At 45.2% G+C, this 21,993-nt stretch overlaps 1 protein-coding gene across 3 annotated transcripts; it reads left to right on the top strand.

The window, feature by feature from the left end:
* Window positions 1-8: 8 nt before the first annotated feature.
* DYNLL1 (dynein light chain LC8-type 1) lies at window positions 9-21,993 on the top strand. Of its 3 annotated transcripts, none has more exons than XM_010969588.3 (3): window positions 9-118; window positions 19,943-20,080; window positions 21,564-21,993. In XM_010969588.3, the coding sequence occupies exons 2-3, from the start codon at window positions 19,949-19,951 to the stop codon at window positions 21,699-21,701; spliced, it is 270 nt and encodes an 89-aa protein (XP_010967890.1). In that variant the 5' UTR covers window positions 9-118; window positions 19,943-19,948; the 3' UTR covers window positions 21,702-21,993. The 3 variants fall into 3 exon arrangements, with proteins under 3 accessions (XP_010967890.1, XP_074212338.1, XP_074212339.1); XM_074356237.1 differs by lacking the exon at window positions 9-118 and adding an exon at window positions 19,563-19,721; XM_074356238.1 differs by lacking the exon at window positions 9-118 and adding an exon at window positions 19,760-19,782.

Below are 21,993 nucleotides of genomic sequence, written 5' to 3'. Positions count from 1 at the left end.
AAGGGGACGCGGCCGGAACGACTGCGCGTGCGCGCCGGCCGGTTCTCCCTGTAGGTGCAGGGGGCGCTCGGGAGAGGCCAGAGGTAGAGACTGAGGAGACTGGATTCAGTTCCCGAAGGTAAGGCGCGCGCCAGCTCCGTGGACTTGGGCAAGTGACTCAGGCTCCCTGGGCCTCAGTTTTCTCCCTCTGTAGCGCTGCTTACCTCACAGGCTTTTGTGAGCACTTGCTGAGGTGACGCGGGTGTAGCGTCCAGGGCGGGTCCCACGGGCCGTCATTCCGGGTGCGGGCGCCGGAGGGAGGGAGTCGGCCCGGGGCCTCAGGCTGACCCCGCGGCGGCCTGAAGTAGTCCCCGACGGCTGGGCTGAGCGGGGCTGTCGCGGATCTCTCAGCCTCAGGTTTGTTTCCCTCTGGGCCCGCCTGTCCCTGTTTTATAATTGCTTAGAACTGAGGGTGCAAGATGGACTTAAAATGGATGTAAAAGGCCTGAGATGGGTTCCGTAGCTTGGACTTGAAGTTTATCGGAGACAAGGAGGGAGTAAAAGAATCGTAACTATAGCGACTGTCATTATAGAATGCTTCCGGCAGTTTGTGCTTTTAATCTTCACCCAGTATGGAGGGATTCCAATATTACAGGTGAGAAAACAGAGGTATCATAGTGGGGTCAAGATTAGAACCCGAAGCCATGCTTCCAACCTACGCGCTGAGTCCTTCCGAAGCTCTGGAGCTCAGGTAGACTCCCACCTTGGAACGTTACCACATTTACATTCCATGGTGCAGAGCGTTGAACCTGGGGACGTTACAAGAATGAGGACTTGCATCCAAAGAGTCTTGACCTAAAAGGATTTTTCTTATTAAAAAGGAAACCTTTATGGATTGACGGATGGGTAGATATATGAGAAAGCAAGTGTAGCAGAATGTTAACATGATTGATGGTGGGTGTATTCGGTGTGTTCACTGTACGATTTTTTCAACCTTCCTGTATATTTGAAAACTCATAATAAAATGTTGAGGGGAGTTAGGAAACACAAACTATTAGTGCTAGCAATAGCAAGAGAATAAAACCAGACGTTGAATCTGAATGTAGTTGAGCCTTTTAAAATCAAAACAAACAAAAAATTAGGAGAGACACGTAACTACTGAGTATGTAGCTTTTTGGAAGGCAGATTGATCGTATATATCAGGCCCTGATTATACACATATACCTCTTGATCCAGTAATTCCACTTGTAGGATATTATCACAAGGACATAAGAAATCCTTACAATAAATTTTGTGTATTCATTACATTCTGTTCAATAAAAAAAATTAAACTCCTGATAATAAAGGAGTGGTTCAGACAATAATATTGAATGTTACACAAGTATTAAATGATGTTTTGAAGGATATTTAGGTCATGCTAATTTGGTAATAATTAAAATTCATTTAAAATGTTGTACACATATGTGTTATGAAGGAATTTATTAAACTCGTTGACACCAGTTCTCTAGAGAATGCAGTTGTGGGAATTTTCACTTTGGATGTCATACACTTGTATAAGGTTGAAGATTGTTACTGCAACTGTTTTATTTTTATATTCTTAAAAAAGAGGAAATGTTATGCAATATTATTCAGTTGTGTAAAAGAAAATACTTTTTTTTTTCATTGCTTATAACAAAAAGGCATAGAAGAAAATAACCTTCCAAATGTTTGTGGAGATATCTCTTGATGAAAATGACTTCTATATTTTTATTTATGCTTTTCTGTGTTTATGAAATTGCCTGTAATTAGCATGTACTACTTTCATAATTGGAATAAAACAATAAATTATTTCTACAATAAAACAATCAGAACCATCTGTTGTATTCTGGATTATGTAAAGCTTCCAGTTCTTTGCTGGCCTTCAGAAGGCAAGCAGGAAAGAGCCCTGACCAGAATATATAGGAGCTTATGTATCCTGAAAGCATCCTAAAGTCCAGATGCCTCCTCATTTTGGGGTTGTGCTTATGTGTGTTAAAACCACCCTCTGAGTCCTACCACTCCTACATGATTGTTGCCTGGAAAGTGCTGTTGGAGACGGACTGGTAGTCTCCTAGGGAGACAGAAATGGAGTCAGCTAAGTGACCTAATAGGACTCTAGGTGTAAATAGTAATGATTCAACTTGTCTTGTGCAAAGTCTTGGTTCACACCTAGCCTAGAAAATGTGCCCAGATGCGGGGATGCGACAAGTATGGCCTTTCTGGATTAGAAGAAGACAGCTAAACTGCTATGAGTCATTTGTGATCATCTAGGGAATCCCAAAGGTAGGTTTTATTTCTGTGAGCCGAGGTACTAACCTTTGCAGGTTAGAACCCAAAGGAAGCCAAAATTACTTGAGGCCTATGGGCTCCATTCTCTACTAAGGCCACAGATGCTAGGCAGGGACGTCCTTTTGAGCTTTTGCTCGTCCAGTTATTCAGCATCATCAACTGCATGTTATAATTTAGGACCTGTGTGCAAGCAGTGATACAACTCTGTCCTCAAGGTGTATATGCAAGTTGCTATTCAGATGTTCATTTAGAGGACAGTTGTGATAAGGATAAACTGCTGTGAGACCACCTAATGCAGTCTTAGCAATTATATATAAGGAAGGCTTCCAAGAGAAGATGTTTAGGTTGAGCCCTGAGGGACCAGTAGAAATTAACCATAGAGAAGAAGGGGAAGGCTTTTCGGACAAAAAGGACAGCATGAGCCATTGCTCAGATCAAAGAGATCATGGCAGGCCAGGGACAATCCCTACCACCCTACAGAATGGCTAAGGCAAAGAGTTCAAGTAGGAAAAAGTAGAGAGAAGGAGCTGGGGCTGGGGCTTGCAAGGCTTAGTCGACCATCTTATGGAGTTTGGACTCTACTGAGGACAGTGAGGAGCCATTGAAGAGTTCTAAGGAGTTATGTTGGGATGAGAAGGGGCAATTGAGGGGGTGGGAGGTAGGAGTAGGGCAGGAGACTGAGAGCTAATTTGACTGGAGGGCAGCTGCAGGACTGTAGGAAAGGAGAGGGAGTCAAGGAGAGATGCAGCAGCCATTATAGGGAAACTTGGGGAAAGAGGAGAGGTAATTAAGGGGTCAGGGTAGGAAGATTGCTGTGTAAATCACAGTGTAAGCCCCCTCCTGTGACTTCATTAAAAATCTACATTATCCATTGATGATTTTAAAGTTGTATTCGTATAGTTCTGGGAAGATGTGACAGTGTACTCAGATTAACCTAAAGCTGCATATAGTTAAAAACAGGTTACACGGGGGAATAACGGGAGTGGGTGCAGGTAGACACCAACGGGGAGACCACTGTGGTCACCCAAGCAAGAGATGCCAGTGGCCTGATATAAAGGGACAGAGATAGACCCACTCCCACATTACTTCCCCATGTAACCAGCTAGTCAACAGACCACTTGGGGCTATCCCTGTTAACTATATGCACCTTTAGGTTAATCAGAGAACACTGTCATATCTTTGGATGGACATCCAGTCTATCTCCAAGTCCTATGATTTTGTGTCCTTGGGATACCTCATATCCTATCTCATAGGACTTGGTGATAGACTGGATGTGGGAGCTGAGGAAGGAGAAGGAGTCCGGGTCAGTTCCCAGGTTTCTGGCTTGGGGTACTGGTTACACAGTGGTATTGTTCTGAGATGGGCAATAAAGCAGAAGGAACTAATGTGGAGAGGATGAACAATGATGAGTTCAGATGTGTGTGAAGGACGTAAGAAGGAAGGATAAGATGTGATGACTCCAGCTCTGTGTGCCTTCTCCACTGAAAACAATTCCAGGTGCATGACCAGGTGATGGTGGATGACACTGGAGTCCTCAGATACATGGGATACAGGGAGGAGCTTTAACTATATGGGGGCCCAATAAAATTCATCATTGCTAATATGATGATAAGAATGGCACCAATGGGATTGTCTTCAGATTGAAAAGAAGCCTTTGACCATGGCAGACTGTTAAGAGTTAATGCATTTCCCACAGCAAGCCATTTACTCCCTACTAGCGAGTAGGGCAGTGCCCAATAAAAAATAATAATAAAACAATTAACAGTGGGGATAAAACATTCTATGAACCTGCCCATCTGGTTTCCTCCCTTTCCCTATGATGTCAGCCCCCTCTGGCATGCCAGCCCTCTCTGCCAGGCTCAGTCATGAGCTTCTGCCAGACCCTCGCCCCTGGGAGTAGTGGGCAGAAGAGGAAGTGATGGGGGAGTAAACCATTGGTGGGAAAATGAGTCATCTCAGCGAAACTGGTCCAGGCTGGCAGGGAGGTCTTGGGCTGGGTTGCTGTGGAATGTGTTTCTGGTCACTGCACCCCGGGAGCTTTCTGTCATTCTTTGCCACTATATTTGTGCGATGGAGTAAAATCAAATGTATTCTGGAGATCTACGTAATTAAGAACTGAGCCATGCAGGGGAGGAAGGGGAGAAGCAGCAGCAGAACTAGGAGGTTTGGAGAGAGTTTGGAGGGAGGTGCAGAGAGCTTTAGAGAAGCAAGTGTCATGTGTGGGAGGATGAGAAGAGGAAAAAGATGGGAAAGATAATTCAAGAAGAGTCGCAGTACGTTGTGAATATTATTCCCCTTTGATGTTCTCTTAAGAGACTGCAGAAAATCGTTAACATTTTCAGTTATTTTTGGATAATGAACTGATGTTTCTTTGAATGTGGCCAGGCAGATAGAAACCCAAGGGCCTGCTTTTATATGAGGTGCATTCAAAGCAGTGAGCATACTGAGTTTGTAGCAGCCTTGTTGCTTTATTTTTGCCAACTTGCTGTCTTCTGAGATGGAGTCCTCGAATAGTTTGTCATTGTCAAGGCTTCTTTTTCTTGGATTCACAGGGCTTCAGGGATCAGTGAGCCACTGCCTCCCCAGCAAAACCCAACCCATACCTCCCCCAGTACTAACATGTGCACAGTAGCTGACTCTCCTTCTGTCTGACTGAGGCTGGCTCTCCCCCTCAGCCAGCACATGTGCAGGGCTTCTGTGAATGTCACATTGACAAACGTTCCCTGGAGCTAGGCAGCTGGGGACGAGTTCTTTTATTATTCCATCCTTCTCATGGGCTGCCAGTTTGTCTTGTTAAGGCGCACTCCTTGATGGTGCCTGCAGGAGACCAGGTTTTTTTCCCTCATGGAATGCTTTGACCCCAGCTCAAAGAGCCCAGGGTTGTGTATGTGGCATCTCGGACTTTGGTAGCTTACCCCACTCCTTGCCCACTTGACATTTGTTCACTCAGTCAACTGAGTATTTACTGAGCTGCAGAACAGCCTGGCTCTGTGCCGAGTGCCAGGGACACGACAGTGATCAAGACCCAAATTGTGTCCTCACAATATTCACATACAACTAAAAAGGCGATGGCACCGGGTGCTCCTGCATCTCTTAACCCAGACACCATGGAGTGTTCAGGGAAGACTTCCTGGAGGGACTGGCTTCTAAGCTGAGACCTGAAGTACCAGCTAGTGTTAACCAAGTACATGAGGAGAGAAGAAGAGCATTCCAGGCAGAAGGAAAAGCATGTGCAGAGAGAAAGCTGGGAGGACAGAAGAGGGCTTGGTTCTTTGGAGAAGCTGCATAGCTCAGCACAGTTAGGTGGGGGTGAGGGGTGTTTCTTTCTCACTCTAGAGCCACCAGTGACAGAGTGAGAAGCCCAAGTGTAAATCAGAGCCCAACTGGGTTAGATTATACATGTTGATGCTACGTATTTCAGCTGCTCGTACAAATGTTTATTGTATATCACTGACTAGGATGATTGTAAAGGGGGTGAGACTCTCAAGCAGTGGGGAGGGGAGAGCCTGAGGGGAAGAGAGTCTCACAGTCTTCTAGGGGAGCTGTGAAAAGCAAAAGGATGCTTGTTTGGAAGCTAGAAGAAAAGCAAAACAGGACCAAGCAAAATGCAGGGATCTCTTGTGGGCTTGAGGAAGACGGGCTGCAGAGGGGGCTGTATTCGAAATGCTGCGATGTTTATTAATAACTGTTAATTCCCCTAGAAACTGGAAGCAACCTCAGGGTCCATCCAGAGGGGACTAGTTACGTGGGAGATGTGCAGATCTGAATACCATGCAGATGTTTAAAAGACCAAATCCATAATGTAGGTATGAAAAGATCTGCAAGATTTTTATGGAGCACCTACTGTGTGCACTGCGCTAGATGCTAGGGTCCCAGCGGTGGAGGAGACAGTGTCTGCCCCCCCCCGGAGAAAGCCCCATCTGCACCCCCTTATCTTTGCCCTTCATGATTTGCCTCCACCAGTCTCTCCCTTACCTCCCCTTAGCCAGGTCTTCCAGCTTTTCCAGGATCTGCTGTGTCTGAAAGCCTTTACTGGGTCTTTCAGGGGCTACCTCTCCTTGGAACATTGATTTCCCCACATCTACCTCCCCAGTCTTTTTCCTGACCATACCCTCCTTAGCCTTCAGGTCCCTGACTTAGTACGTTAGCATTCAGTGGTGCCAAGACCTGTGTGACCCCAGTCTAGAGCCTTCCTCCCAGTTTGTACCTCTGGAAGGCCTAGTTGTCCCCTATTGCTCCTTTCATTCCCTCAGTATTTTTGCCAGTTGATTTGTCTAAGCACATTTTAGAATCTTTTTATCAAGTTCTGTATGGTACCTTCTTTTCTTTGAAATGATGTTGAATCTATAAATTTACACGGAGAAAACTTTTTTCCATTTTTGCTATAATTGGCTTTCCCATCCAGAAGTTTGGTATCGTTTTACATTTATTCATATCTTTTTTTCTTTTCTCATATTTGTGGCTAATCATTTTTATATTTATTGAAATCTGTATGTCTAGCACTGTGCTGATATCCAGGGACTTCCTGTAGTGTCTTTTTTTTTTTTGTTGATACCACTTCCAACACCAAATGTGTCATTTTTCCACACCAGTTCTCCAACACCAATTCGGTGTCCAATAATTCACTTCAATTCTGACACTACCCAGAGTTAGTGCAGATCCCCACAGGTTAAGGGTTTAGTCCCACAAGACTTCCCCTCAGTTCAGATGCCAGCTGCAAATGGGGTTACCAGTCTACCCATACTTCTTCCTGGCTGACTTCAAATTTGGGGGTTCCTATAGACTGAATGTTTATGTATCCCCCAAAATTCATATGTTGAAGCCTAACCCCCAATGTGATAGTATAGAAGGTGGCACTTTGGAGACGTAATTAGGTCATGAGTGTAAAACCCTCGTGAATAGTATTAGGGCCCTTATAGAAGAGGCCTCAGAGAGCTCCCTCGCCCCTTCCACCACAAGAGGACACAGGGAGAAGACGGCCATCTATGAACCAGGAAGTGGGCCCTCCCCACAACCTCCCAGCGTTGGCACCCTGATCTTGGGCTTCTGGCCTCTAGAACTGTGAAAAATAAATATCTATTGTTTAGAAGCCACAGAGTCTAAGATATTCTGTTATAGCATCCTAAACAGACTAAGACAGGAGTCATGAGTATGGAGATGGTATTCAAAACCTGGAAAATAGAAACCATGAGAAGCAGTCCAAAGACTGAGGCCTGGGACACTTCTTCCTTTCAAGGTCAGGGAGAAGAGACAGAAACAATAGATGAAGCTGAGGAGGAGCAGCCAATGAGACAGGAGGAGAACAGGCAGAGTCCCGGGAATCCTGGAAGCCAAGCGAAGAATGAGCTTCAAAGAGGAGGAGAGCACTGTGACAAGTACATCAATGAAGGATGCTGAGAACTGGCCCCTGGACTTGGCAGCATGGTGGTCATGGGTCACTCCATAGACTGTTTTGGTGGAATGGACTGAAGAGAGAATGGAAAGTGTCTTAGTCTGTTTAGGCTGCTGTAACAAAATGCCATACTGGGTGGCTTCAAGCAAGAGAAATTTGTTTCTTACAGGTCTGAATTGGAGACAGTGAGTACAGACAACTCTTTGGAAGAGAGCTGAAATGGGGTGGTAGGCAGAGGAAAATGTGTAGACAAGGGAGGTATTTTTTAAAGATGGGGGATGTAACAGCACATTTGTATGCTGCTGGGAATAATCCGGTAGACAGTGGAAATTGATGATGTAGGAGAAGGAGAAGAGGGAATTTCAGGAGTGGAGGGGATGGACTCAGCACCAAGGAGATGGCCCGAATGGTTGCTGCATGGTAACTGGACAGGAGACTGTGTGTCCATGCAAAAGTGGGTGTGTGGGTAGAGGTGGTGCTGGAAAAGTAGGGAAGTTCATTAAAAGGATGACGTGAACTAAATCTATATGTTGTGACATGGAAAACCCACTATCATCCCATTTTGGTAAAAAGAAAGAAAAAACTATATTCTGCATTAAAAAAAAACACTAATTTTAAAAGTTATCTTTGAGTTGTAAGATTACCATGTTCTAAATGTCTGCAGTGTTTGTTTTTGGTACAGTGAATACCTATTACTTCTGAAAGTAGAGTAATACAGATTTTTTTTACCCAAACAGAAGAAAATCACACAAAGGTTTAATAACATGTATACATGGGAAATACCCAGAAAAACTTAGTAACTCCTAAAACAGATTATTTTTAATTTTGAAAGACATTTCATTAGAACAAAGCATCACTATAATATTGAAGAATTGGAAACAAGCTGTGTCCAATGATAAGGGATTATTTCAAAAGATTAATGATGAACTATTAAGAAGAGATTGAAAAATCATGTTGTAGAAGGCTTTTTAAGGACATGGAAAAGCAAGTAACAAAAATGATGTACACAACATGATAGGTATTATATGAATATGGATATGTATATACGTACGCATAGAAAAAGTCTATATATATTTAGGGCAAAATATTAATAATGGTTATCTCTGCCTAGTTAATATTTATAATTTATACTTTGTGTTATTCTGTATCTTCTACTTTGTACATTTACTGTTTTTGTCATTTTTAATGAAAAATGGATGTCAGGAAAGAAAACCAATTGGTCAAAAACTCCGTAAATATTTCATACATGTAATGGCCGTGACATGGAGATTGAGAACAGCTGTAGTTGGTGGCACTTATTATGTTATTTTACTTTATAGCCTCACAGTAAAGGGCCCATAGATCCAGGAGGCTGATTTATATAAACTTAGATGGAAAACGGTCACAGAGGAGAGAGTCACAGAGGCTCCGGCCAGAACCACCTGACACCCCTGCTAAGGAAACAATACCTTTGGAGCCTCTTTGGGGATGTGTCTCCTAGAAGAGACAGATTTTTAAAGTCCAGCCTTGAGCTCTGACTTTGAGATCCCCAGTTGACAAATTGGGGAGTATCAAGTGTTCTGCTTTTACTGAGAGAGAGTGACAACCTCTTTGCATCCCCTGCTGCCCTGGAGAGAACTGAGGTTCTGCAAACAGATGTTTAAAATGCAGGAACTGAGGGGCTGAGGCAAAGGGCAGCAGTCAAGAACTTCCTCACTGGTGTCCTGGCTGCCACACCAGGATGGGCCCCCCAGCCCATTCTCCTCAGTGATCCTCTGATCATGTGGGACCCCACCAATAGGCTTTCTTTAAATCTTTTTTTAATTTAGAAAATTTAAAAAATTTTTTCATATTCTTTTTTTCTCTATTTTTTTTTCCATTTTAAAGCCCAGTATTTTATCCTTTTTCTTGGAGCGGGGGAGGGAGGTAATTAGGTTTTATTTTTATTTATTTTTTAATTATTATTATTTTAATGGAGGTACTGAGGATTGAACCCAGGACCTCGTGCATGCTAAGCACACACTCTACCACTGCACTCTACCCTCCCCTACCAATAGCTTTTCAAGGCCGCTGGTGGCTTCAAGACAGAATCCATGTGTCTTAACCAGGCTCACAAAGCCCTGAAGGTCTGGCTACTGCTCATGTCTCCAGCCTTATCTCTCCTATACTCCCCCAAATCACATCTCTGTTAGCCAGGTTGACCTTCCTTCAGCTGTCAACCTCCTCCTGGCCTTCAAAGCCTTTGAGTATGCGTGTTCCTTCCACCAGAAGAGCTCCCTGCACTTTACCTTAGCCCAGGTTCCAGCTCCTTTAGATTGTTGCTCAAATGTGACTTCCCAGAAAAGCCTTTCCTGCCTCCCAGGCTAGAGGAGAGCCCCCATTAACAGCTTTCACACCAGCCTATTGGTCTCCATCTTTGCCTTTGTCATAACTGTAATCACATCATCATGTGCATCTTGTTCAATGTCCATCTCCTCCACACATAAAGTGTAAATTCCATGAGGACAGGAGGACAGGTCTGACTTGCTCTCTTTCATGTCCCTAGGACTTAGATGGGGACCTAGTACCAAGTGGATAAATCTCTCTTTTAATAAAATGAACAAGTGACTAAGAGGCAGGGCAGGAACTCTCAGTGTTTATCTTCTAAGTGGGCAAAGCACTCAGACAGGAAAAATTAAATAAGTAATGGAGCATCTCTTTCTCAGGTGTCGAGGGATGTACATCTCTCTACCTAGCACCTAGCTTGGGGCCTGGCCCACAGTGAAAGCTCAGAGAATGTTGCTAGCTGAATAAGCATTACCTCGTCTATCTACACGTACTCCTCCCTCAGTGGTGATCTCATCAAGTCCCATGGCTTTAAATGTCATCTATAATCTGATGACTCCCCAAATTATAGCTCTAGCCTGGACCTCTTCCCAGAACTCATATATCCAACTGCATATTTGACATCTCCACTTGGAGTGTCTAACAGGTGTCTCAAACTTAACATCGCCAAAACAACTTTTTGTTTCTGTTTTGGCCAGCTTTCCCCATCTCAATCTATTCTTCTCGTTGTTTAGGCCACAAGTCTTGGAGTCATGCTTGACTCCTCTCTTTCCCTCACACCCTGCATTCAATTAATCAGCAAATCTGTCAGCTCCACTTTCAGAGTATATCCAGAATCCAGACACCTCTCATTCTACCTCTGCGGCTACCGTCCTGGTCCAAGCCACCATCACTTCTCACCTGGATTGCTGCAACAGCCTCTTCCTGGCCTCTCTGCTCCCACTGGCTTCCCCACACTTTGTCCTCCACCCAGTAGCCAGGTCCTCAAGTCTTGGCTCAAATGGCACCTTCTCAGAGAGGCCTGCCTGGAAACCTCTGTTGAAGACAAGACCTCTCACTCTGTCATCTTTGGTTTTTTTATTCTATTTTTTTATCCGTTGCCCTTATCAAGGTCAGGCATATTTTTGCTTATTTATTATCTTTATTCTCTTGCTAGAATATAAGTTCCACAAAGAAGGGATCTTGCCTGTTTTGTTCTCTTGTACATCCCTGATAGGATTCTGATCACCAATTAAGATGTGTGGGGAGGTAGGGGCTTCCCTCACACCAACACACAATTCTCCAGATACCAGCTGGGTGTCCTACGACTCAACTCAATTCTGACACCTTCTACCCGGATATAGCATCAGATTCCATTGGTTAAGCATTCAGTCCTACAAGGCTTCCCGTCAAGTTCACTTCAGATGCCAGTTGCAAGCATAGGTTGTTACCTATACTTTTGAACAGCTGACTTTAAGTCAGAGATTCCTATGACCCACTCCTTGAGTTCAATTAATTTGCTAGAGCAGCTCACAGAACTCATTTTACTTAGTGGATCACTGGTTTATTATGAAAGGATATAACTCAGGAAGAGCCAGGTGGGAAAGACACATTGGACACAGTATGTGGGAAGGTGTGGAGCTTCCATGTCCTCTCCAGGGGCATCACCCTCCCTGCACCTCCACGTGTTCACCAGCCTGAAAGCTCTCTGAACCCCATCCTTTTGGGTTTTTATGGAAGCTTCATTACATAGGCATGGTTGATTGAATCATTGGTCATTGGTGATTGGACTCAATCTCCAGCCCCTCTTCCCACTTTGAGTGTCAGGGGTGGGACTGAATGTTCCAACCCTCTAATCCCATGATTGGCTCCACTCACAACCAGCCTTCACCTCAGGTGCTTTCCAAAAGTCAGCTCATTAGCATAAACCCAGTTGTGGTGGAAAGGGGCTTGTTATGAATAACAAGGCACTCATTTTACCTTCATGGCTCTGAAGTGATTTCAGGAACTGAGGATGAGACCAAATATTATAACAAAAGATGCTTCTACTGCTCTTGTTGCTCAGAAAATTCAAAGGGTTTGGGGAGTTCTGAGCCAGGAACTGGAAAACGACCAAGTATATAGTTCTTATCATGAGTCATAATATCATAATCCCCAGCACCCAGACAGTGACTACTGACACTAGTTCTCTCGCCAGAATCTCTCAGCAATCATGGGTGAAGGTCTGAATGAACTCTTCAATTCTGGAGAGTCAGCTTTCCTCCTAGTCAGTGAATAAGAATGGAGATGCCAGAAATCAGATACCAACTACCTGTTCCTTTATCTGGGGCCCTAGAATAGTTGCGATTTAACTTGAGGCCACTTTGCATATAATTAAAGAGTGACAGCACGGTCACCTAGTGAGTCAGAGGGGGCTCCTAGAGCAGACTCAGGTCCTGCCTCTTAGTCTGTGCTGGAGGGAACTTGTTTTGCCATTGTTGGACATCCCATCCCTATGTGGATAAGTAGGCTCGCCCGCCTTGTGGTCCTTACACAGGGCTGTGAGTTTGGGGTCTGTGGCATTCGGACTCAGCCTAGATTATTTAGGGCACTGGTTCTCAACCTGGGGCAGTTTCACCCTCCAGAGGACATTTGGCACTGTCTGAGACATTTTTGGTTAACAACTGGGTGTGAGGCTAGGGACAGCCCCCGCACAATAAGAAACCTTTCTGGTCCAAAATGTTGGTGCTGAGGTTGAAGAATCCTGGTTTAGGGCACCACCACTAACATCACTGACCTTTGCCATGTGCCAAGTCCTATACTACCCACTTTACATGCACTATTTCAATCTTCAAATTGTCCCTGAGAAACAAGGACTATTACAATCCCCATTTTACAGCTGAGGAAACTGAGGGTCAGAGAGGTGGACTCACTTACCTAAGGTCACACACCTTAGTAGGGGCAGGGTGAGGATGCACACCCAGGTCTGCCTGGCTTCAAAGATTGTACTTTTAGCCTCTACTCTGGGATGCTCTGCCCACTAATTGGAAGCTGAGGGGGGCCCATTAGGCCACTCTGGACGTGCCCAAAATTATCTTCTACCCCCATGGACAGGAGGCTGAGCAATGAAACTTCAGGGTGTCTGTCCATTCAGGTGAGGCTTGGCTATTGGCCAGAGGGGAGATTTTTCTCCCCTGAGTTGTCCCCGTCTGTCTGGCCTCACTCTCCCCGCACTGCAGTATACAGTACTTGGCTCCAAAACTCAGTTCCCTTGCCAGCCCCAGGCTAGTGCCAGCCCTTCTCCATGGGGAGAAAGCTTCTAGAGTCAGACCTAGGCTCTGCACATTCTCGCACGGAGCCCTTCCTTTCTGGATGGCGTCCTTGAATCAACTCTGGGGACTGCGGGGTCACATCTGCTCATACTTCCTTTCAGGTAAAGGAGGGCTGGAGCTGCTAGGCTGGTGACAGAAATCATGGTCCAAGAAAGAACTTGAGGTCCCAGAAAATCTTGAAGAATGATTGCTGGACAGGGCTGGGAACAGTGCAATTCTAGGCCAGTGGTGGTGTGGAGGTGGCACAGGCTGTGGTCTTTTCTAGCCTATTTTGGGAGCTTAGATCTCTAATCCCTGCAAGGAATCCCTCAGCGTGCTTATGAACAATTCCAATGGTCTTTCTGAGGGCCCTGGGAAAGTCTGATGGCTAATCTAGGATCAGGTTTGAGAGGAAGCAATATTGAATTAGTTTGAAATGCCCATCTTTTCTTCGGTCCATCCATCCATCCATCCACCCAACATATATTTAGGGAGCTCCTGCCAGGAGCCAGGGATGCTTAGAGTCCCAGGGGACACACATCAGCTCTTTGTCTGCGAGGTGGGGCAGCCCAGAGTTTCCATCTACCATGAAGGACTGTGGAGTCAGACAGACTAGAGTTCAAATCCCAGCCCTGTCATTTCCTAGCAATGTGACTTTAGGCAAGGGACTTCACCTCTCTGCACCTCATTTTCCTCATCTCTGTAATGGAGAGACCAACAGCTCTTAAAATCCACCTCATAGAGTTGTGAGAAGTCAAGGAGATAATATGTCCCCAATGCCTGGCACATAGTAAGGTCTCAATACACAACAGCAGTAGCTACCGTCTTTTGGACCTTGGCTAGGTCTTTAGATGCATTATTTAATATCCTTGCCACCACCCTATAATGAAGGTATTATCTCTGTTTAAAAATCAGGACCCTGTGCTTCTGAGAGGCTAACTAACTTGTAAGAGGGCACACAACTTGATTTTTCCCAGGTCCGTCTGATTCCAAAGCCTATGATCTCAGAAGTTTTGCCTCCCCCTAATTATGATTTCTGGTGGTAAGAATAAAAAATGCATGTTTTCAGGCTCACAAGAGTTCTCAAGAAAATTTAGCAGCTGGGAGTGGAGTAAAGTGAATTGTCTAGACATATGATGCTATGGAACCCCAGATGGGCCAATTCATTGGGACCTGGTGAGGGAATCTTGCATTCATTCCAGGAGTCTGAGTTATTCTAGAGCAATTATTCTTTGTCCTCTTTGGGTTCTGACTCTGTGTCTCTGATGGAAGGTACAGCTCCTCTCCCTGGAAAAATGCCTGTGAGCACAACACACATTTTGCGCATAATTCCAGGGGGCTTGTAGCACCTTTGCAATCCACCCATGGATCCCCCTTTAAGAACCCTCCTCTAGGGCAGCATTTCCCAAGTGTGGCACACATATCACTAGTAGGGACTCAGATCTGTTTAGCAATATGAGGACAAAATGTTTTATATTCTAATATCTATATTTTATAGTTACCTTGTATTTATGACAAATGAGACTAGTTTTCCATTTATTGTAGTGATATAACTTTGCCTTACAAAAGTACATTTATTTTTAAAACATAGGGAGTTTAAAGAAAAATATTGAAGAAATAGAAGTAGAGGTAAGGTGCAGGTATGGCAAAAATAATGAGGATGATTTAGGAAACGTACCTTGGGTTTCTACTTGGCGGAGTCATGGTGGGTTTGCCTTAGTGTCATCTGAGCTTCCGGAGGACTCTGGAAATGACCTGTTCTTGGGCTCTCTACATCTGATTGGATGGTACTGATTAGCCAAGTATACCGCTGAGTTTCCACTTTCTTGCCTTCTTATGGAATACCCCTAGTGCCTGTGATGAGCTGAACCTTCCCTCCTGCCAGATACTGTCTTCATGCAGCTCTGAGTGCAGGCATTTTGCTGCTATACCCACTCATTTAGTCGCATTCATTCAGCAAACATCACGTGCCAAGTAGCAAGCATAGGCTACGCTCCGTTCACTCCCGGAAACTGTGAAATCCCCAGCGCCCCGGGATAAGCCAGCCTGTCGTATGTGATGGAAAGAGCACTAGGTTTGGAGTCAGACCATCTCTGAGATTTGGCTCTGTAACTAACTTGCTGTGCAATCATGGGCAGGTCTATTCCCTTCTGTGATGTCTTTTCTGACCACACTTCTGATACTGTGTTTGTTTTCCTAACACCAAATACTTATGGTTCCACATCAATTCTCCAACATCAACTGGGTGTCCAACTTTTATTCATTTCTGACACTCATTCCCAGAGTTAGCAAGAACCCCACAGGCTAAAGGCACAGTCCCACAGGATTGCCCCCTCTTCCGACGCCAGCAGCAGATCAAGTTACCAGGCTCCCCTCACTGAGCCCAGCTGACTACAAATTTGGGTTCCCAATGACCGCCTCCTCAGGTTTAATAATTCTGTAGAACAACTCACAGAACTCAGGAACATACTCTACTTACTATTACAGATTGCAAAGGATGCAACTCACGAACAGCCAAATAGGAGACACACATAAGGCAGGGTATGGGAGGGGTGGGGGTTGGTGCAGTTTCCATGCCCTCGCTGGGTATGCCACCCTGACAGCACCTCATCGTTTTGGAGTCTTTATGGAGACTGAATTCAACCTCCAGTTCCTCTTCCCTCCCAGGAGGTCGGGAGATGGAGAAGATGGAGGGAAGGGGACATGGGTGGGGATAGAGCGCTGAGAGTTTCAGCCCTCTAATCACATGGTTGTGTCCTCTGGTGACCAGCTATCTAGATATCTGAAGCTATCTATGTATCTGAAGGTATCTAGCCACACTCCCCACAAAGAGTCAGTCACTTCATTACCTAAACTCCATTGTAGTTGATGGGGTCTCATTATGATTTAAAAAAAGATGCTCTTATCACTCAAATAATTCCAAGGGTTTTAAGAGCTCTGTGCTAGGATCTTTGGACAAAGATCAAATATATATATATATATTTGTATGTATTTTTCTTTTAAATTATACTTCTCTGAGTCTGTCTTCTGGTTACAAAAAGAGAGTAGTTATTGAACTAGATAAGAGGTTGCAAACTGGAGGCCTATAGGTCATATCTAGACTGCACTGTGTTTTAAGAAATTAATTTGTGACCAACATTTTAAAATTAACATTGCTCATAAAAATAATTTAGATTTCTCATCTTTCTTGAAAATCAGAAGATTTAGCAACACTGGGTCAGTATTCCCAAATTGCAACACCTATTTGGCATCTTTGAAAGGGCTTTTCTATTTGCCACAGTCTCCACCACTCCCTATTGCACCACCTACCTCACCTCTCTCATTAATATTACCTGCTGAGCCCCTGGATTTCTAAAGCCCTTTCAAATCCCCAAACCTAAGATATTAGAAGGATCAGGTTACTGTTGACTAGAAACTCCTTGAGGATGGGGCTGTAACTGACTCTGGGTATATATTTCAAGCATCCAAATCCTACACAGTACATTTATCTTGTAAGCAGGGGATATTTATTGCTGGCTTCATTGTGGAATAAGTAGATAGGAAATGAGAAATGATTCTGCAGAAATAGGTGGTAAAGGAATGAAAAAGGTAGTTAGTTCCTAGAAACAATACTCCCCAAACGGTCTCTTGGGGTTAAACACAGGTCAGAAAAGCCTGAGTTTCTGATAGTGCTCTTCATTCACTTTTAAAGAAAATAGTTAGGGTCAGGAGCTGGTTGAGATGAGCAGCAAACACATGAGATACTGGGGAAGGCAGGTGCTACAAATGGAGGAAAACCTATGGGCATTTATTGAACAAAATCCTCTTATGTGTTAGAAAACCTTTAAATCATCTTATTTCAAATTCCTTTTCTTCAGAATTATAAGTAAGAAAAAGGCACACTGTCTACTCAGCTAAATGTACTGAAGTTAAAAGAATGGATTTTAGGGTCTTCCAGACCTGGAATGTATTCATATATGAAAAGCATGACCTTGTGAAAGTCAATGTCCTAATCTGTAAAATGGAGATATAAGACCTGGTATTTTTAATTCAATGCATATTTAACTCAATGCATGCTATGTATGCAGACACTGAATTAGATGCTGAAGATGCAGCAGTGAACAAGACAGGCAGGGACAGACAATAACCAAGCAAATAAATACATGAGATAATTCCTGTGAATTTGTTCTGAAGGAATAAATGAGGCAAGTACAACGGAGGAAATAAAAGTGTTATTGTAGAGAGTAACTGAAGGGTGGTGGCAGAGGGAAAGCAGAGATGATCCTTTAGGGAAGGAGGCATTTGAGCTCAAATCGAAATGAGCAGAGGTTATGCCAAGAGGGAGGTGGGAGGAAAGGGGTCCCAGGCACAGCTGTTGTGAGGAATAACTGAGTGAATGCAAAGCACTTGGTGGGAAGCAACCACTACACAGCTGCTGTTCTTATGACCTCATCCACTTTACTCTCAGCTCCTTCTGCTCAAACAAGGCGAGGCTGGCCAAGCCATAGATCAGAGGAATTTTTAAAAATTATATATATGTCTGTGTGTATGGGTCCCCAAGAGAGAGATTCAGGTTCTGGCATCAGCATCAGATTCCACAGCTCTGAATCATACACCCAAGTCAGGTAGAAGCACTAACCAGTTTCACTCCCATTGCCAATCCAACTTCTTCCTCAGGAGTGACACCTTATTAGAACTACTTTATCTTGTCAAACCCATAATCCCACCACTGGAAAGCTGGAACTGGGAAAGGCCTCTTAATTTGATTTAATTGACATGCATATGTGGTGCCTGAGTTTCTCATTATTTCTACCTGTTTCTTTTTGGGAGGAGGTAATTAGGGGTTTCAATTTTTTTTTTTTTTTAATGGAGGTACCAGGGATTGAACCCAGGACCTTGTGCATGCTAAGCATGTGCTCTACCAATGAGCTATACCCTCCCCCCTCCCCTACCTGTTTCTCTTTGGAGTTGTGTGACTCTGATCAAATTGTAAGGGGCTCTGGGTTAATGAGAGTAGGTGGTCAAGAAGAAACGTGCAGAAATGTAAACAGGAAGCTTCTGGTTACTTGATTAAACTGATAACTTGTTTATGGAGGTTCAAGAATCCATTAAAGGCATTTAAGGGTTGGTTGTTCAAAACCTTGCTGTAACTCTTGGTACAGTTCCATAAGCTGACAGTTATTGATAAGTTTCTTCAGCCCTTACTATGTGCCACAAGTCACGCTGAGAACTTCAAATGCATTCGTTTATTTAATATTTCCAACATCCCTATGAAGTAATTTACTTTTATATTTTGTCCTCCTTTACAGATAAAAAGCTGAGGTTCAAACAATTAGTAAATGACAGGGCTGGGATTTAAATCCGCATGTGACCCTGCTCGCCCCCACCCAAGACCTCGCTTTTTTAATCACTTAGTGGTTAGTCTCCCCAAAACAGAGGAAATACCTCTAAGGGATGAGGTGCCTATCTATCCATTATGGCACCGCCACCCCAGAGATAAATCCTCACCAAGAAACTCCCACACAGGAAAGACTGCCTCATCAGAGCAAGAGGCTCCACCCTTGACACATACACCTGGGATCAGCACTCCCAAATCCACTTAGAGGGCCGCACCCCCACCCCTTAAAGAACCTCTGCTTTGCCCAGCGGGAGACTCCACTCTTGGGTTCAATCTTTTAATTCAAACCCTCTCCCATTTCTGAGGCCCTCTAACCACCCTCCACACACCACATTTCAGAGGAGGTCCAGCTGCGTAATTGCGTGCCCAATGCAATATGAAAATGTGGCGTCCCTTGTTTTAAAAAAAAAAAAGAATTTCAAGAATGAAACAGCAGAGTTTCAAACCAAATCCTGGGACCCCTCATCTGGGACTGCACTGGTCACTTGCCCACGGAACCGACCCTGCTTCGGAGATACCCTTTTAGTGAAGGGATTGGCCAACTCGGTCAGAATCAGTAAATCTTTCTGATCTGGAGTGGAGGAGGGGGAACGTAGAATACCCAACTTCCCAAGACTACCCTTATTGGAGAACACATCCTGGGACAACCTCCGTAAACTTGGAATTACTTCTCTTGGCTTGGGCTGAAGCTCCCTTCGCACCTTTCTAGCCGCTGGGTGGTCCTCGTGACCCAGCCCCAGCTCCACCAGCCGGGAGTTCGGGCCTCACCGCATGCGGCCCATTGCCGGGGCAACCGACGCCGAGAGCGGTGCATTGTGGTTTGCAATAAAATGCAGGCGAAAGATCCTGAGGGAACCATTGAGCCCATGGGCCAATGGGAGAGTCCTGGTGGTTGCGTCAAGCCAATAAGGACGTCCAGCGGGAGGCGGGGCCGGCGGGAGCAAGGCGGGGCCTAGGCACTAGGCGGCGGCGGCTGGCTTGGGGCTCCTTAGATGCGCCACGGCTTCAGTAGCGACCGCTGCTATTGTCGGGTCTGAACCTCGCCAGCCCCTCCCCCAGGAGACTGTTGCGGTCGGCCACCCCCTGCTCCTTGGTGAGCGACAGGGGTCTCCGCTACCTGGCTTCGTTCCCTGCTGGACTTCTCCCGCCGTTCGGTCCGCGCGGCCCGCGCTTCCTGAGAAGTGGGGTGGGGGGCGTCGTCCCGGGGTGGCATGGCGTGGCGCGGGGCGGGCGGAGCGGGCTGGGAAAGCTGGCGCTTCGCGGGCGCAGCCCACCCCGCAACTCCTCACCGTTTGCTTGGGCCTCGCCCCCCAGGTAACCATGTGTGACCGAAAGGCCGTGATCAAAAATGCCGATATGTCGGAGGAGATGCAACAGGACTCTGTGGAGTGTGCTACTCAGGCATTGGAGAAGTATAATATAGAGAAGGACATTGCGGCCCATATCAAGAAGGTGAGGATTGGGCGCGGGCGTGGGGGTCTCGGGCAGTTTGCGCACAGCTGGGGCGAGTTACAACTTAGTTCCTTCTCCCCGATCCTGGGTCCCCGGGGCGCTGGCAGAGATTCTCCCGGCCTGCGAGGCAACGCGGGTGTAGAAGTTTCCAGAAAGGAGGCAGATGAATTTTGCACTCCTCTTGAGAAGATCAGACCCTCAGCGCCCTAAGTTTTTTTTATTACCCAGCTCCGCGGGGAAAGCGCCACCTAGCAACGGTTTCTAGGATCAGGGAGTAGCGGTTCCCCCTTCTGCATGGTTGCTGCGCCGAGGATCCATCTGGGTGTTTGTGAGGGAGAGCTGCGTGGGTGTTTCCAGCAGGGCCGGAGGGAGATCTTGCCAGCCTTCAGTGGGGAGTCAGTCGGCAGTTGAGGGAAAGTGGGTGGTAGTGGTGGTTGGGGACTGGGGTGGGGGCTTGGTAAATGGCAGTCTGTAGAAAGCTGGCAGGCCTGCCAACTTCTCGAGCTATGTTTTCTGGAAAGGGAGGAAGCTGGCAGCCTAAGCCGTGGGAGGGTTCCAATGGAGAATGAGAAGATGAAAGACTTCAGACGGAACAGACATACCTTTTTTGACAAAGGCAGCAGTGCGTTGGTCTAGCTTGTAAGAATGTTATTCCCTTTAATCTAAAAGATGTTCTGGTTGCCTAACTAACCAAAGACTTTTAAGAATTTCAAAGAAAAAGATTAGCTTTGGCCCCTGCCTGGGGTTATCTAGTGAAGAAATTAACACAGGCATTCTAGTCCCTAGAGCCCTTTGGAATGAGGAAGATAGGGAATTACTGCATTTTGCTATCCTTGAGGACCAGGTGGTAGGTTAACACCATCAGGGTAGAGGTGGGAAGGAGGGCTATTGACGTTAAAGATGAAGTGTCTTGTCCCTTTAGATTAATGATGTACAGGGGTTTAGATGCTAATTGAAGCTTTGTTCTTTTGGAATTTTTATTTTCAATGATACTGGAATGACTTACAATAGAGTATGAGATATAATGGAGTATTTTAGGCTAAATATTTACTATTTTCTTGGATTTGGGGGTGATTGTCAAGCTGTAGGAGTGTAGTTTAGTTCTGTTTAGACATAAAAACATGATAAACTAGAACTTACCACCTGATGTCAATGAATAAGAATATTATAGAAGTTATGAAGGTGGAATTAGCATGATAACAAAGCGCTCTGTCTTTGAGGCTGCCCTTTCTGCCTTTTACCTCCCCAGCCTCTGCCCCGCCCATCCTAGCCCCAGCTTAGCTCAGATTGCAAGTATGTTTGCATTAATGCACTATGTAGGCGACTTGGAGCTGGGGAACATTTCTTTCATTCTAAGAATTTGCAGATGCTAATAATTCCTTTTTTCTGCCCCTACAGGCTCTGCTTATCTAGGAGGCAAACTCTGACCTCTGGTTTAGCACTAAAATTCTAGTGTTCTTTTTCTCCCTCCTCCCCTCCCCAGGAGTTTGACAAGAAGTACAACCCTACCTGGCACTGCATTGTTGGGAGGAACTTCGGTAGTTACGTGACACATGAAACCAAACACTTCATCTACTTCTACCTGGGCCAAGTGGCCATTCTTCTGTTCAAATCTGGTTAAAAGCATGGACTGTGCGACACACCCAGTGATCCATCCAAAACCAAGGACTGCAGCCTAAATTCCAAATACCAGAGACTGAAATCTTCAGCCTTGCCTAAGGGAACACCTCAATCTTTGAACCTTTATTGTGTTGTTTTGTACAGGGCCTTCTCTGTACTAATTTGTTGTGGTTATAAACCAATTAGCAAAACAGCTTACATTTGTATTTATTTTTATTGCATACCTCTCTGCCCCATGTTTTTCTCTTCAAAATCCATTCCTTTAAAGAAAAAATAAATCTGTTGGAGAAGTA

Source organism: Camelus bactrianus, chromosome 32 (genome assembly GCF_048773025.1).
Source record: "Camelus bactrianus isolate YW-2024 breed Bactrian camel chromosome 32, ASM4877302v1, whole genome shotgun sequence".
NCBI lineage: Eukaryota > Metazoa > Chordata > Mammalia > Artiodactyla > Camelidae > Camelus > Camelus bactrianus.
Note: the sequence above shows the minus strand (reverse complement) of the source record. Positions and strands in the feature narration are given on the sequence as shown.